General features: G+C 49.2%; 1 protein-coding gene across 1 annotated transcript in view; it reads right to left on the bottom strand.

Annotated features, from left to right (window-relative positions):
- The window catches only part of Apcdd1l (APC down-regulated 1 like), a 51,914-nt gene extending 40,446 nt beyond the window's left edge, over positions 1-11,468 (bottom strand). Inside the window, exons 1-2 of the mRNA XM_026412245.2 lie at positions 11,354-11,468; positions 11,092-11,241 (exon numbers count right to left, since the gene is read on the bottom strand). Coding sequence (XP_026268030.2) covers positions 11,092-11,241; positions 11,354-11,468 — 265 coding nt within the window. The remainder of the gene's footprint in view (positions 1-11,091; positions 11,242-11,353) is intronic.
- Between the last annotated feature and the right edge of the window lie 5,302 nt (positions 11,469-16,770).

Genomic DNA, 16,770 nt, shown 5'->3' with positions numbered 1-16,770 from the left:
GGAGAAAGAAATTGAAGAAGACCTCAGAGGATGGAAAGACCTGCCATGTTCATGAATAGGCAGGATTCATATTATCCAAATGACCATGCTATCGAAAGCATTATACAGATTCAATGTCATTGACATCAAAATATTAATGACATTCTTCACAGACATAGAAGAGTCCTAAAATGCATTTGGAAGGATAAAAGACCCAGAATGACCAATGCAATTTCAAGCCAAAAAAGCAACGCTGGAGGCATCACAATACCTGACTTCAAAGTAGACTATGGCGCTGCAGTAACAAAAACTGCATAGTAACTAGCATAAAAAGAGACACATCGGCCAACGGTGCAGAATAGGACACACAGACAGACCCACACGTCTGCAGTCATCTGATCTTTGACAAAGGAGCCAAAAACATACACTGGAGAAAAGACAGACTTTTTAACAAATTGTTCTGGGAAAACTGATTATCCACATGCAGAAGAATGAAACTAGAGTTGTATCTCTCACTCCGTGCAAAAACCAACTCAAAATGAATCGAAGACCCAGGCATTAGACCAGAAACCATGCAACTCCTAGAAGAGAATTTAGGGTCAACACACCCCGCTTTCAGGAATAGGCAACAGCTTTCTCAATAGGACCCTTAAAGCTCAGGAAATCACGCCAGGAATTAACAAATGGGTGGCATCAAATTAAAAAGCTTCTGCACAGCCGAGGATGCAATCAGAAATGTGAAGAGAGAACCTAGAGAATGGGAGAAAATCTTTGCTAGTTACTCTTCTGACAGAGGATTAATATCTAATGTATAAAGAACTCAAAACCTTTGTACCAAAAACAAAAACAAAAACAAACCAAAAACAAAAAAACCAAATAGCCCAATTACTAAATGGGCAAGTGAATTAAACAGACACTTCTCAAAAGAAGACATACAAGTGACCAACACATATATGAAAAATCATTAGCAATCAGGGGACTGCAAATCAAAACTACCCTGAGATTTCATCTCACTCCAGCCAGAATGGCAGCCATCGAGAATATAAACAATAATACATGCTGGGGAGGATGCGGAGAAGAAGGAACACTTTCACACTGTAGGTTGGACTGTAAGTTAGTACGAGCACTATGGAGATCAGTATGGAGGCTCCTCAAAAGACTAGGCATGGAACCACCATGTGACCAGCTGTACCACTCCTCAGTATTTAAGCTGAAGAATTAAAGTCATCTTGTTACAGTGATCCATGAAAGCCCATGGTTAGCAGCACAATTCACAATAGCCCAACTACGAAATCATCAATGGATGAATGGATAGAGAAAATGTGGTATATATACACAATGGAATTTTATTCAGCCATAAGGAAAAATTAATTATGTCATTTGCAAGAAAATGGATAGAACTAGAGACCGTTATGTTAAGTGAGATAAGTCACACTTAGAAGGTGAAAAGGGTTTTATGTTTTCCCTCGTATGTGGAAGCCAGAAAAGAAAAAGGAAAAGAAAGGTAGGGGATCTCATGAAAATTCAAGGGAGATCAGCAGAGGAAAAGAACCACAGGGTGGGGGGTCGATGATGGCTGGGGAGTGATATTGGCCTAATTATATTGTTTGATTGTGTGTATGTATGAGTATGCAGCAACAAATCCCATCAGCACGTACAACTACAAAGCACCCATAAAAAAGTGGGGAAAGCAATTAAAATGAGGCCTCAGGGAGGCTTTGTGTTCCAGTTGGACTGATGTCCTTGTTAGAAGACAAAATTTGGACATACAGAGAGACGGATGATGTATGCACACAGAGGACTGGCCACGCGAGGAGACAGTGAGAAGCCTAGCCAAGGAAAGAGGCCTTAGCCTCTGGCCTCCAGAACTCCTGTTGTACTAAGGCCACCAGTTGGTGGCACTTTGTAATGTCAGCTACGGGAAGCATCAACCTCCACATCCAAACCACCCACAAGTCCTGACCATCCTGACTCCATATCCATGTTCCCCTAGAGATAATGCCTCCTTCTCTCCATCCCTCTAAACACGACCAAGTCCCTGTCACTGCCTCCCAGTGACACTTCTCCACCTTGCAGCTGGAGGACCTTGCACTGAAAACCTGCCGCTCGCCTCACAGAGCCCTTAGTCCTGCCTGACTTGCTGTCAGTTGGTACCTTCGGGTTGGCTCCTTTCCATCTCTTAGGGCTGGGCCTCATCGTGGCTCCTGAGGAGGAGCCTCCCAGGGCCACATCATGTCCTTTTTGTCCCTGGGGTGTACAGCGGCACCTGGCAGGTGGGCAGCACCCACTAAATGCTTGCTGAAGAGCTGAGCACCTGAGCAGAAAGCATTCACACCATCAGGCTGAAGCTATAGAAATCTATGGAGCAAACATGTGCTCATTCATTTAAGCCATCCCAAAGATAAAAAAAAAAAAAAAAAAAAGCTTGCCTTTGTGCTTGGGAGATAAAATAAAAGATAAGAAATTTCTGGGCTGGGGTTGAGGCTCAGCGGTAGAGTGCTTGCCTAGCACCTGCAAGGCCCTGGGTTTGATCCTCAGCACCAGATAAAAATAAATAAATAAAATAAAGGTATTGTGTGCAACTACAACTAAAAAATAAATATTAAAAAAAGATAAGAAATTTCTAAGCAAATGACCCATGTTACTAGGAATCCGTTTCAGCCACTTACTAATGAAAGTCTTTTTTGCACATGCTTAGCACTGCTCCAAGTGATACATGTCCTGGTTGAATCCCCTATTGGACTCAGGAGATTACAGACCTGACCTCTCTTCCCTGGGCCCCTGTCAGCAGCAATAATGAAAGTCCTGGTGGGAATGGACTTGGCTTTACATGGAACCAGGGACTCTGACTTTTCTGAAAATCAGGCTGCCCCCAACCACCCCGGAGGCTCCATTATGAATGGGACTCCTTCAGTCCTTGGAAGCCTGAGATGGGGTTTACTAGAAGGTTCCATCCGTCACTCACTCGGGCAGGTTCTTAGCTTCTCTGAGATTGATTTTGCTGCTGCAGAGTCAATTCTCTGCAAGAAGCAGATAAAAACGCAAAGGTATTATAAGAGTGTGGGAGAAATAATAAATTGGAATGCTACTCGTGTAAAAGCCCAGACCCTCTCATTCACCAGCAAGTCGGTTTTAATTTCAGTAACTGTGGGTTGCTGTAAAGGAAATAGGAGCCCATCAGAATTTGGTTAAAGCTGATGGGCCAAACAGTAGACTTCAATTTCAAACTATCTAGAAACCACACCCAACCACCAAAAACACATGTTAAGACAACTCTAATTGTACATTTCAAAGAACAAGTAATTTTGTTTCACTGTGGTCATTGCTAATTCCAATCTAAACACACCCATGTCCTGTTCTCTGTATTTGCCCATACTTTTGGGAAAGTGCTTGCCCCTCCCCCACCCTGTATAATTTAATACTGAAACTCAGGGAGGGCAATTCAGCTTTTTTTTTTTTAACTGTACCCCAAGCTCTGGGGGTGGTGGATGATGAAGGCGTATGGCATGTCCACTGTTAAGCTAATTACTCAGACAGCATGGGCCTCAAATGGGCATTGGAAGCATACTGATTAGATGCTTTGGATGTAAGCAACAGAATGTCACCCGTGACCCCTGAAGGCTAAAAAGGATTCCTCAGAAGAGCATGGGTACCCAGTGGACCAAAGGATGCTCTGGGAATCCAGCTGGAGACACCTACTCTGCTTTTTCCAGGGCCTCTTGTAGGTGTAAATGCATTTAGTGTCTGCTCATTGTTTTTAAAAGTCAGGGTCCTGGAGTGATCCTCCTGTGGGCACAGCTACAGATTTACCTGCTTGGTGGAGGTGATGCCCCCTGACTGGCAAGATCCCCAGGATTGGCATCCCTGAGGGATGGGTTCTGTAGCTAAATAAAGGGCCCTGCAGGCTGGGTAGGCACAACCATCACTAACTTGTTCACTGCAATTTTGTGTGAAGCAGTCCATGGTTTGCGGTGGGGGAGGGATGGGGCAGGCAAAGGCTCCATTGTCCATGGAACTAACAAGTATGGTGTGTCTCCTGGTTTGGTGAAGGACCCCACTCTCACTGGTTCATCTCTGTAGTGGGCAATGGGTGCCCATGGGCTGACCATACAGAGAGATTATTAGCATCTCAGGACCGATAATCAGGAAGCAGCGAGTTCCAGGTTTAGCTAGAATCCCATATGATTCCTAAGCAACCAAGATCCCACCAGACCTCAGAATCCCAGGATTTCTACCCCTGAAGCACCCTAGTCCAGTAGCATCCAATTCCTCAGGTTCAAGTGTTGATAATAACAGCACCTAAGTGACAAGACAGTGTAAAGAAAGAATGCAATGCTCCTTCAGGAATCATTCAGAACAGTACCTAGTGGATGCTCACAGCAGTACCCATAGCTATAGTTTGGCCTCAATCACCCTACAGGAACTCCATTTCCCTGTTGTGAAGTCCTGTCCACCAGACTGAGGATAGGTTACTTGCAATCCATTCTCAACATAGTAGGGAGGACATAGGACCCTATCTAAACATCCGGATGTCTGAGTGTTCCCAGATCAACCCTCAGGAATACAGCCTGCCTAAGAGCATTCCTCCAGCCCAGGACCCCTAGCAGTATGGGTGATCCCTCTTCTGATACCAAGAATTGCAGCCAGGCTAGGTTTTACCTCTGTAACTCCAGCCCCTGTCATATCTTAATCAGCCTCTCTAGCTGAGTTTTAGCTAATTAAAGGTTGAAACCTGGGAGACTGCAAACCCAGCCTCTTTCCTTGGGATCCCCAATCCCACATGGAACTGACCCTATGGGAAATACAGGAGAAAAACATTAAGATGCAGAGAGAAATCACCCACAATTCCACCTCCCAGAGAGAACCACTCATTTTTTTTTGCTTTCTTTATGTACTTAAAAAATAAGGACAACCCCCAAATGAAAATATACTACACTCTGTTTCTTGAGTTAACATGTCATAGATATATTTACATGTGCATAATTCCCTCAAAATTTGTTGAAGCTGGGGTCTCTTGTTGGGTGTTCAGGTTTTGGTTTCCTGGTCTTCCTTGCCTCCTGGGCACCTGGGTGTTGCTTGACTCTGTTCCATTGACCTATCAACTACTGAATGATCACATGACTTCTCCAACCTCCACTTCCCAGAAACTCTTAGTTCACCCCATCCACCAGAGAGGACCCTTTGGCTGCACCTCAGGCAAAGGCAACCCGAGTCCCCTGTGCCTTTGGAAGCAGGAACTTGGGCTCATGATCTCCTTTTTTATTCTGCACCTCCATCATGCTGTGGCCAGTCCAGCCACCATTTCTGACCCTTGCTTCTCCGCCAAGCTCCTCATGTCCCAGAGTGCCTTGCAGCTACGGTGAAGCAGCGGCATAGCTTGGCCCCAACACTGTCACCCATAAGGCAGTGTTCTGTTGCCCTAAAGAATGACGTGGGTGGCATCTACTGAGCACTTGCTCTGTGCCTGGCAAGGTGAATGCTCGCCTCTGCAAGCATGGAGAGATGTGGCTTTGCAAATGAGGAAACTGAGGCACAGAGGACTAAGTTGCAGGCAAGTTAGTGGGCAGCTGGAACTGGAACTGGGCAGCTGAATTCCAGGGCCCCGTGTTTCTGCAGCCTCTGTAGGTGGAAAATAAGGGCCTTCTCTCTTCAACACTCTCAGGTTAGCATTTAACTGGGGATTTACAAAACTGTTCATGCCAGCACGTCTACAGTGTCCCCACTGCAGTCTTTCCAGTAAGGTGTGCTGGGGAAGCCCTGAATTCAGATGCCAGAGAGCATGCGGCTTCTGGTGCCTGGACTTCCCTTTAAAAATCATGTTCATGCAGAGAGGGATCCTTGTGTGAACTTGAGTTGAACTTTCCCTGGATGGGGGCAATTGAGGCATGAAACTCAATGGCCCACAAATCTTAGCCCCTGGGCTTGTGGCTGGATGACCTGGGTGCATGGGCTCATTTCCCTTCCCTGCCACAGCGTCCACCACAGGGAGGTGTATAGTGTGCTCGCGCTCTCTCTCTCTCTCTCTCTCTCTCTCTCTCTCTCTCTCATACACACACACACACACACACACACACACAGCTCATACTCATATACATACTTGAAAGTAGGCATTATGGCAGGAGTATTGGCCACCTGCTCTCCCCTCTGGGGAAAGTGCACGTCTGCTAATGGCCCACATGTGGCTGCAGACATGTCAAGGGTGTGACCATGCATGAGAAGAGGAATAGCAGTTCTATTCTGGGGACTTGGGTGAACAAGCAACGAGCTGGGGAGAGCTGCGCATGTACAGGCAACAGCTGCTTTCCTGTATACAAAGAGCACTTACAGATCAATAAGAACAAAGATTCTGTTCAGAGTCCAGTATAAAGCTGGGCAAAACCTATGACCAGGCAGTTCACTGGCAAAGCAATCCAAGGGCCATAAAACACAGACTTTTCCTGTTTCCTAATGACATGAGTGCAAATCACAACTACCAAACGTGGCCACTGCGAGATTCTTAAAGAGTGCTAACGGTGAGGGCTGGTGGGATATAAGCAATTCCTGCCTTTGTAGGCCACCCGGACCCCACGACCCTCCAGGACCTGGCTCTGCTGACCTCTGACATGGTCCACCTCCTGGCCTCCGCCCCTCGCAGCCCAGCAGCCTTCTCTCCTTGAACATATTCCTGCTGTCCTGAGCATCAGGCCTCTGCGCTCCTACCTGGAGGTTCCTCCAGCCCTGGTTAACGGCTCCTTCTGTTCACAAGGTCCAATTGACCTGTCTATCACCTTTTTAGGGGCCTTCTTCCACCTCCCTGATGCCCCTGGACCTATTCTGTACGCAGCTCTTCACTCTTGTAATTACTTCCACCTTTGAGGATTAAATGCCTGTTTGACTTTGGTTTCCCTGGGGGCAGGGAGCCATCTGACTGTCCCTCCACCTTCACCATTGCACACCAGCAATGGCACATGCAGAAAGAGCCCGATACATGTCCCCCAAGTTGAGACTCTGAACACAGCTCTGCCAGACCGTTCCTCTTCCCCCCACCTGCCCGCCGTCTGTATTCACGTTTCACATAAGAACATTGGTGACAGAGAAAGGCCTGGGCCTGGCCCCACAGAGCTTCAGGGCGCCCTACATGGGAACAATAGGGAATTTTGTGGCTGTTGTTAGTACTATCAGAGTAACCAAGGAGGCTCCTGTGGGCACATAGGACCTCAGAGAGGGAAGAAAACATGGCACTTGCCACCAGGAATGAACATGAGGTGACATCTCTAGCTCCAGCCAAGGCAGCAGCGCCCTGCCTCCTCCTTCTCTGGGTCTGGGGAGCTCTGAGCAGGGACAGTGCTATGGTAACAGCACGGGACTAGCAAGTCCTTGGTGTTAAATACCTAACCACGCATCAATCCTACTTAACCCTTTCAGCTCCCCAAGGCCACAGCTGTCACCATTCCCAATTCACTGATGGAGACACAGACCCAGGGAGGCTCAGTGGGTACAGGTGACAGGTAGGAACGTCATGAAGCAAGGGTGGGATCTAGTGTATTTCCAAAAACAGTGTTCTCAAGCTCTCTGCAGCACACAAAGTGTGCTAGTTTCAGCCCAGCCAGCTGACTTCCAAGTGCACGGGCAGAAGACTGAGGACGGTCTGCTCCTACCAGTCACCTCAGTGCCCCTGGCCTGCCGGTCCCCACTCCAGCGGGCCTGACATCCTTTGGGACAAGGCTTCCCACATGGCCTGTCCCTTTCTTCTTTCTGCCACGGATCTAACTTCCTAGGTGTCAGTTTTTCCACATCAAGGTCTTTTGGAAACAATCTGATAATCCATGTGGCGACAGGATTTGGCTTTGCACAAAAGTCATTCTCACTTAAGGAACAATAGCACCAAACCCCCAGCTACAACTCATAACTGCCCCTGCACCACCTTCAGATTTCGTCCTCCCCAAGAGCCTCCTTGCTCAGCTCAGATGCCCCAACTTCACTCAGTTTTGCAGCCTCTCTTTCCTTTGCAACAGGCTCCTGATCTCCATATTGACCTTGACAGTGAACCTCCCTATCTTAAAAATTGTAACAGGGATTCTTTCTGGCTTGCAGCTCTCATGAGCACAGTTGACTCTCAATATGTTGCAAAAATATTTCTTCATGTGTAGCTTCTAACTGGTTTGCCATCCAGATGGTTTTGAAATCAAGGAAGCTGCTATATTTGCCTTGAGCTGGTTATTTTGAATTTAGAGATTACAGCCTTGGTTAGAAGATAAGTGAAACAGCTGCCCGGGATGATTTGCTTGCGACTTGCCAAGCGGCAAGATGAAGTTTCCATTGATAATTTTGTTTTAAATAATTAATATGATTACCCATCTCTATTCATATTTAATTTTCAGACAAGTGTGTTTTTACTTAATTTTCTTCCCCATTTTTATTCTTGGTTTTGAAGCTCCGCATCAACAACTAATTTATTACTGTACAGCCTGTGATTTTGTCCTAGTTAATCTGTCTCCAAATGATAACTTGCAATCACAAAAAATATATGGCTAGAGATGAAAACAGGACCAAAATCTGAAAAAAAAAATACAAGTGAGAAAAAAAAAAAAAAAAAAAACCTTTGGTTTCTCTTTTTCCCCCTCAAGCATAAATTGTTGAATAAGGAGATTTTTTAAAAGCCAGAAATTACTGAGGAGGGAACCAAAGCTGGCAGCTGGAGAGCTGGCCTGATACATCTGGCATCCTGGGTTGGAGGCAGGTTCGCTGCAGCGGGTAACTGGGTGTTCCGCAGTCTCCCTCCTGTCCCGAACCCGAGGACATTGTCAAGTACAGATGGAGGGAGAACAAATGGGAAAAATCAACGTCCCCATTAGAAACCACCTAGGCTGTGTTGTTTTTCCTGGGGCCCCGCTGTGCCCTTGATTTCCTGATTGTTCAAAGCAAAAATAACAAAGTCCACCCAACCTGATGATTTGGACAAAGATTTATGTGAAAAGCTACCAACTGGGGTCAATCTCTCCATACCACACCAGACCAGTGGCTCTTGGCAGGGGACAATTTTGCCCCCAGGAGATACCTGGCAATGTCTGGGGACTTTTTTTGGATATCACGACTGAAAGGGGATGCCACTGGCAGCTGGCAGGGAGAGGTCAGAGATACTGCTAAACAGCCCACCATGGGCTGGACAGCTCCGCGCCCCCAACAAAGACTCTGGTTCCAAATGTCACTCAGTCATGCTGAGGTCCAGACGCCCTGGCGAGGGTGTGTGTGTGCATGTGCATGCGTGCTCAACCTGAATGTCCTTGGCAGGGCACTCTGGGTGCCATTCTACTCCAAGCTTCTAGAACCTGGACACCAAGTTCACATGCCTCAGCTCAGGTACCAAATGATGCAAGTGGCTGAGGGATTAGCTGGGCTGTTTCCTTTTAGGAAAGCAAGAGGATCTTGCCATCTTGTGATGCGGCCAGTGGCAAAAAGGACATCTGACAAAAGTATCCCTTGGAAAATGGTTCCTAGGGCTCCTGCTGGTGACCGAGCCCTCTTGGCTGCTCTCCTCCGGAATCTGTCTGACCTGTTATAGCAAAAAGTCACCAAGGAATGAAGCAGCAGGACTCCCCAAGAGCCTTGATGTAAACTTCCAGTGACTTTATTGGCATGTCGAGAGACTCGGGCCTGCCAAAGACAACAACCCTGCACTGTGACTGAGAATGTCAGCTCCCGAGGTAATATGTCCTACCAATCAGGACTGCCCTGTTCCCCAGCATGGGAGAGCTGGGGGCTGGGTGCTGCAGGAGTGGATACGGACACAAGGTATCCTTGTCCGCGCATCTCAACACCCAGCATGGACTCTTCTTGGCTATCCCTGGATACCCTTCTGGTCCTGACTTTCTAGTAAGTCAACGGGGTTGTCTCAGGCCTATTTTTGCCAAAAATAGGCACTTTGTAGCCAAGGATAGCTGTGTGACCTCTCACTTCCAGCTGAGTGGGGAAGGCAGCCCTTGACCAATGTGCCTTTTGAGGGGTGCATCTGCAACTCTTCAAACTGAGCACACCCTTCCCTTGACCTTCCTTACGGAACCTCTGTATCTTCTCAAAACATCTTGTGAAGAAACCAGGGCTATAAGAAAAGTCTGGGCTCAAAGAGCACCTGTGCCAGAGGTGGGCTTTGTTCCCCACCTGTGGGTGGAGTTGAGTGCCCACGGGTGTGGGCAGCACTTCATGGCCATGGAACTGGCTGCCATTCACGGGACACTTGATTGGTCCCAGGGGTGCCAGGCAGCAAGCTGAGGGCTTCTCTTGCACACCCTCTTGCAATCCTTGCAGTGATCCCCAAAGGCAGCGAGTCTGCTGAGCCGATCTGAAAAGGAGGCAGTTGAGGTGGACAGGGCTGGCGGCCAGCGGCCAGCGCTGATGGCCACACAGACAGAGCTGATGGCCACGCACACAGGTTGAAATAAAGCTGATCTGGGTTTCCAAGCCAGGGGGTTTGACTCCAGGGCCAAAATTCTTAGTTCTTCATCATGTGAGGATGCTCGGAATGAGCCCTGGGCTGAGCCACACTTCAACAACTGCTATTGTTATCATTTTTGCCAAAAGTGACTGGGCCCCCATAATGACATGCCACACTCAGGTGGCATTTACAGAGTCCCCACCCCATGAAGAGCCATCAGGAGGCCACTGTCTTTTCTACTAAGTTTTTCAGGGGGTCCTTGACTTTTCTGCCAGGCCTGATGGGCACCAACTTGGGCCCAGTTACACTCCACCCTCCGCTAAACTTCTCCCAAGCTGAGCACCACGAGGTTCACGGTTCAGCGATCCATTCCAGCAGCACTCCTCTGAGAGACCTGGGGGTGAGTCCCCGGCTGGGTGTGGGGGGGTGTCTCCGTGGACCTGGGATACTCCTGCAACTTGTTGGAGGACTGCACCCCTGGGGCCCTACACAAGGAACTGCTCTTGACCTATGGAGGCCAGTCCCCAAAGACACAGAGTGACAATTCCTCCTGCTGCAGAGGGGCGCGTAGAGCACAGCAGCACTGGCCAGGCGGGGTACAGCAGTCCCTACGACCTCAGGGAATGTCAGACTGTGAGCTCTCTCCCTCCCTTCCCTTCTCAGGCGGTGAGACAGAGTGAGGGGGGCCGAGTGGCACCTACCTCCCAAAAGCACCAGCATACAAGCGTAGGGGAGCATGGCTGCAGGCATCCCGTCGGGGCTCTCAGGAAGTCCTGGAGGCGCTTGCACTGAGAGGGGGCGAGGGCGCAGGGTTCTCTGGCGGCAGCGGACCCCGGCGTCCAGGCTGAGTCCTGAGACAAAGTTGCAAAGGTCCTGCGCTCCTGCCCCTGTCGGCTCTCACATGCACTCACCCTCCCGGGCTGCGGAGAGTTCTAAGTGGAGCTGCGCACTCATAGGTCCAACTTGCCAGAAGAGGTGGAGACAGCCCCCAGCGTTGCGCGCTCACCCGCGCAGCGCTCACAGCCTTCTGGAGCAGCTCCTCCTGCCATTCAGACCCCCGGCAGACCCCGCTCCCCATGCTGGCCCTTGCCTCTGCCAAAGTCTTTGCAGTGGGCAAGGAGGCCTCCCCAAACCCTTGACTCCTCCAAGCAAGAGTGGTGCGCTCCTAGAGCCAAAGTGCACCCCTAGCCAGCAATTCCCTGGAAGGGGAAGGGCGTGGGGGGTCGGGAAAGCTCCTCTAAAGTCCCGCTGGGTCCTAGGACTCCTGAAGTTTTTGTGTAGGTTTCCAGACACTCTCGGAAAAGTTGTGTCAACTTGGAACCCAGCAAGCAGAGGAACGCAGTGAAAGTGGCCAAGCCCGGTGCCCAGAATCCAACAGCCACTCTGTAATTAGCGGTCCTCAGCTCCGCAGAGCATCTAGGCAGTGTGGAAACGACAAGGGCAGGCGTCTTCCCACCAATCCTCCTCTTGCTTCCTCACAATCCTCCTCTGAGTGAGTCTGTTTAGGGTGGAAGGCAGAGGTAAGGCACGTGAGGACAGACAAACTGGCTCCTCCTACCAGCACCCTCGCATTGGACATCCTTGGTGGCATCCTATTCTGCAGGCAAGCCTGAAAGATAGGTGTGAGGGCACCTGGGAAGAAGACTTTGGCCTTTGTTGGTTTTATGAATGGGGTGGGGGGAGCTGGATTGCTCCTCTAGGCCTGGAGGTCTTCTGCTGAAGTAGAATTTTGGTGGGGGGGGGGCGGGGAGACCTGTGGATCCCAAGGACCAGCTTCTGGTGCAGCTGTGAACTGGGAGAGAGAGAAAGGAAGAAAAGGAGAGAAATGGGGAAGGAAGAAGTGAGTCAGAAAAGGAGGAGGGAGTGAAATGGATCAAGGATGGAAGAATGAGGAAGGGGGGGGCAAAAGAGAATAGGGAGACGCAGAAGAGAGTGTTCCCCTGGGGCAGGGTGGGGGAATCTGTGCCCTGGGGTTGCACGAATTAATCTGTGCCACTTTTGTGGGCTGATCATCCCAGAAGAGGCTAGGACATTAGCTCCCCTTGACTTTTTACCAGAAACTTGAGCGATACTCTGGGAGTCATAGAGCCCTTCGCCATCCACCCCAGGACCCTGTCCAGGCCTCCTGGCCACCCTTGCTTTCCTGCTATCCAGAGGCAACAGCAAACACCACAGAGTGGGACCACAGTGTGATTTTATATAGTTGGAAATGTGAGGAAAGTGACCGGTTTCCTTCTCAAAAGTGACAATTCCCCCTATTTCTGTGGATTACCAAAAGTGGCATGAGGCTCAAGGTGGCCTGCTGAAACTAGAACTGGTGAGAACCTTCCGTCAGACAATGGCCACATGCCTCACATTAAATCCAAATAAGAAAGAGATAACTTTTATGGGCCAGAGGAGAGTTGTATAGGGTGATTATTTATAATTGCATAATTATGACTGTGAAAATTATGTGTCTTTAAATTTGCAAAATTTGTAATTACAGATAGTATAAACACTACATGTAATTCTGGCCATGACTGCTGAAAACTGCCCTCTCTGGGCTTCCAAATGTGGCATTTCCAAGTTTCCGGCACAGTCGAGGATTCAAGTATTAATGATCTGTCCTAGGGAGTGGAGAGTCACTTTGATGCGGTGTAGTAGGGGTGGGGGTGTCATCTGTCCGTACTTGCAGAACTTACTGCACTGTGATTTCAAATAGGAACTTCTCCATAAAATATGGTGTGTGTGTGTGTGTGTGTGTGTGTGCGTGTGTGTGTTAACAGAGTATTGGTTATTTGTAAGAAAGGAATTTCCAATGACTCTTGAGACTATGGTGTGGGCTGGGGCTGAGTCTTTTTCATCCAAGTCACCCAATGAGAAAGGCAAGCATTGATATTATTAGTCCCATTTTACAAAATGGGTAAATGAGTTGCTAGAACCTGTACCACTGTCCTGATGCCCCACAGCTGAAGGGCAGGAGGGCTCCTGCTTGTGATCCCTGTGCTGTGTCTCTCCACAGAGCACTCTGTCTCACCATGGTGAGGAGGGCTTCAAAGGCATTCTGCCCTTCACAGGTGAGGCCCCAGAAGCACAGGGCAGGTGGGTCACTGGTACCTACCTCTACCGAGGTAGCAGGCTGAGCTCCAAACAAACAAAGCAGAGAAAGTGGACCAATAGTGTCTGAACGGGCTCTCCTTGAGTTATGGGAGATCAGATGAGTGAGGAAGAAGGAACTAAAGCTGAGACTCATTTATTGGCTTCGAACATATCTTTTAACAAAGAAAGAAAGTGGGAAAAAGAAGGAAGGAAGAAGGGAGGGAGGGAGGGAGAGCTATGTTGTCCAGACTTTGCATTTTGTTACAGGGGCATGCACTCAGTTCCTGACCTCTTTCTCAGATACAGAATAATCACTCAAGAGGATTTGAAGTGGCAGCAACTCTAAGGCCATTTCTGGGAGGAGTCCTGACAGTGCTGGCCATAAGTCACAGCCAAGGGCATTTTCACAATTTGACCTCCAGACCTGGCCTTTCTGGGCTGGTAACTGCAGGGAGCCTCCCCAGGTGATCAGAGCTGCCTGGGGCTTGGGGTGGACACAGGGTTTTCTTACTGGGGTCAGATATAGGGGCTTGAGAGAGTGACCATGAGCCAGATGTCCAGGAGTGGGAGAGAGGAGGCCAGCCTTCCTGCTCCATGTTCCCCTATCTCTCCCCACAAACCACCTAAACCAAAGTCCAGTGTAGGTGGATGGGAAAGCATGGAGGACAGGCCCTTTCTCCTTCTCCTCTGTTCCTTGTCCCTTTAAAAGTACAGTGGAAAGATAAGATCACCCCGGGAATCCTGCTAAGAAACAGGCTGTTTCTTCTGCTTGTTATCAGGGCTGTTTATCAAAGAAACAGGGGTGCCAGCCTGGTTATCCAACAACCACACACACCCAGGCCAGCCTCTCAGGTGGCTCTGGACAAAGTGAGGACCAGGCTGGAGCAGGATCCAGTGTTCTCAGACCCTGAAACTCTAGAGAGAAGTCAGAAGTCACAGAGCTGGTGCTCCATGGAGCCTGGATGAGAACTTGTCTGGGCTTGGAAGTCTGGCTTCTCAGCCTGACTATAAACTGCCTGGGTCCTGAGTGGTTTCTTGTCCTGCTGCCCCTGGAGTAGGCTGTGGAAACCTCTTGGGCTACCTGGGAACTTCTTCCATCAGTCCTCTCACCAGCCTCTGCCTTGCTTCATCTGGCTATTATGTGTTGTGAGGAGATGGCATTGGAGGACTTAAGAACACATTTTGAATGTACAGTAAATTTTAGGGTGGATGGCTGAATGAGTATGATAGATGGATGGGTGGTGAATAGGTAGATGGGTAGGTAAATGGGTAAATGGATGAATGGATGGATCATGTATGTGTGGGTGGATGGATAGATGGATAGGTGGGGTAGATGGATGGATGAATGGATGGTTGGATGGGTAGGTGGATGGGTGAATAGGTAGATGGATGAGTGGATGGGTGGATGGATGGGTAGGTGGGTGGATGGGTGGATGGACAGATGGTTGGATGGGTGGATGGATGGATTGTTGGATGGGTAGATGGATGGGTGGATGGGTCGATGGATGGGTGGGTAGGTGGGTGGATGAATGGATGGATGGGTGCATGGGTGGGTGGATGGATGGATGGGTTGGTGGGAGGGTGGATGAATGGGTGGATGGATGGATTGTTGGATGGATAGGAGGATGGGTGGGTGGGTGGATGAATGGGTAGATGGATGGGTGGATAGATGGGTGGATGAGTAGATGGATGGATGAATGGATGGATGAATGGATAGAAGGGTTGGAGATTGGGTGGATGTTGTCTAGCATTGTAGTTATCATAATTATTTCTCTGGGGGTTTCCCAAGTTGAATGGTTTGGTGATTTTGTCCTCACATTCATTAATTATTAGTAATAATTCATCCACTCAGAAATTCATTAGTTTGTCCTTGAATTGCCAACCCCTAAGTTGTGGAGGACTCAGGGCACTTATCCACAGAGGAGGCCTCATATAAGTAGCCACAGGACAACACGGTGGGTTGGTACTTAAAGTTTGCTGGGCAAAGAGCAAACACTTATTCTCATGTCACCAGTATGGTCTGCCTGGGGGTCTGGTGCTATTTCTCTTTAACTTTTGGGTTTGCTGTCAGCCCAGCCCTCAAACTAATGCCCTGGCCCTGTGTTGTCCCTGTGTCTACTCAGAGCTGGTTAGTTGTGGGGTCACCTGATGCGCAGTGGGGGCTGGGTGTCTGTAGTCTGGTTCACATGACCCCCAGCTGGTTCCCGCTGCTCATGGGTGACAGAGAGTCTGGAGCTTTTCCGATAGAACAGGACTTGCAGACAGTTGAAGGAAGAATGCAGCGGCTCAGTTCATTTTACTCGAGAAGCAAGGAAATTCAGCTGAGAAAAGCTTCTCTTGGTGCCAGGTTGAGGAGCACTGCCTGCCTGGAGCAGGACAGGGCATTTCACAGAGTTCAAGAGGCATCACTGCAGAGGTGCGTGACTGTGGACACCCTCTCTGAGCCTAAAAGTGAGGATCCTCTGAGGGTTTGGGGGAGAATCTGGTAAGGGATGCAGGGAGAGCTCTTAGGGTGGTGCTGGTGGTTGTAGGTCCTTGGAAAGGGAGCGGACACCGCCTATGGTTTCAGTGGACTGTGGGTGGGTGGATGGATGTGTTGGTGGGAGGGTGGATGAATGGTGTATCTCCCATGTGCTGAGACTCCCTGCTGGGGCTCTGCACTACAGGCAGCAGGAGCTGGGAGGCCCTGAGAGGTAATCAGGTCCCTGTCTCCAAATGGCTCTGTGGGTGTATCGTGGGAGGAGAGGCCCATCCTGAACCCTTGCCCTGGCCGGTCTCAGCAGCTCCAGCACCATGTGTGTCATCATAGTGCTCTCTGGATGGGTGGGATGGGAGGCCTGTCAAGTGTCTGTCACGTGAGGATTGCAAGGAGAGATCCCCAGCTATCAGAGCAACAGAGGAGACACACAACAATGTGGAGAGATCTAGAAAGTGCAGCATCTCGTGAAGGAGCAACTAGAGGAAGAGCTCAATCACAACTGCACACAGGCATGCATCCACGCGTGTGCATGCCTGTGTGTGTGTCTGAGGCCACGCATCAGACATATTTGAGTGGATGTCTTTTCAGAGGGGGCAGAAAGAAACAGGCAAAGGAAGGATGAAGAGAAACATTTATAAGAAAATGAGACCAACGAGGGTCCTAACATAGACCAAGGTCATCAATTAGTGCAGCTTTCTGTGTCTGAAGTCCAAAAGTAAGAGAAGCAAAAAGAGAGTCTAATCCCCACTTCTGACGCTGGGAAACTGAGGCACAGGCAGGGGTTGAAGAGTGCCAAGATGGGGCTGGGTGTCATGATTCCTCT

The sequence above is a fragment of the Urocitellus parryii genome, chromosome 6 (assembly GCF_045843805.1).
Source record: "Urocitellus parryii isolate mUroPar1 chromosome 6, mUroPar1.hap1, whole genome shotgun sequence".
NCBI lineage: Eukaryota > Metazoa > Chordata > Mammalia > Rodentia > Sciuridae > Urocitellus > Urocitellus parryii.
Note: the sequence above shows the minus strand (reverse complement) of the source record. Positions and strands in the feature narration are given on the sequence as shown.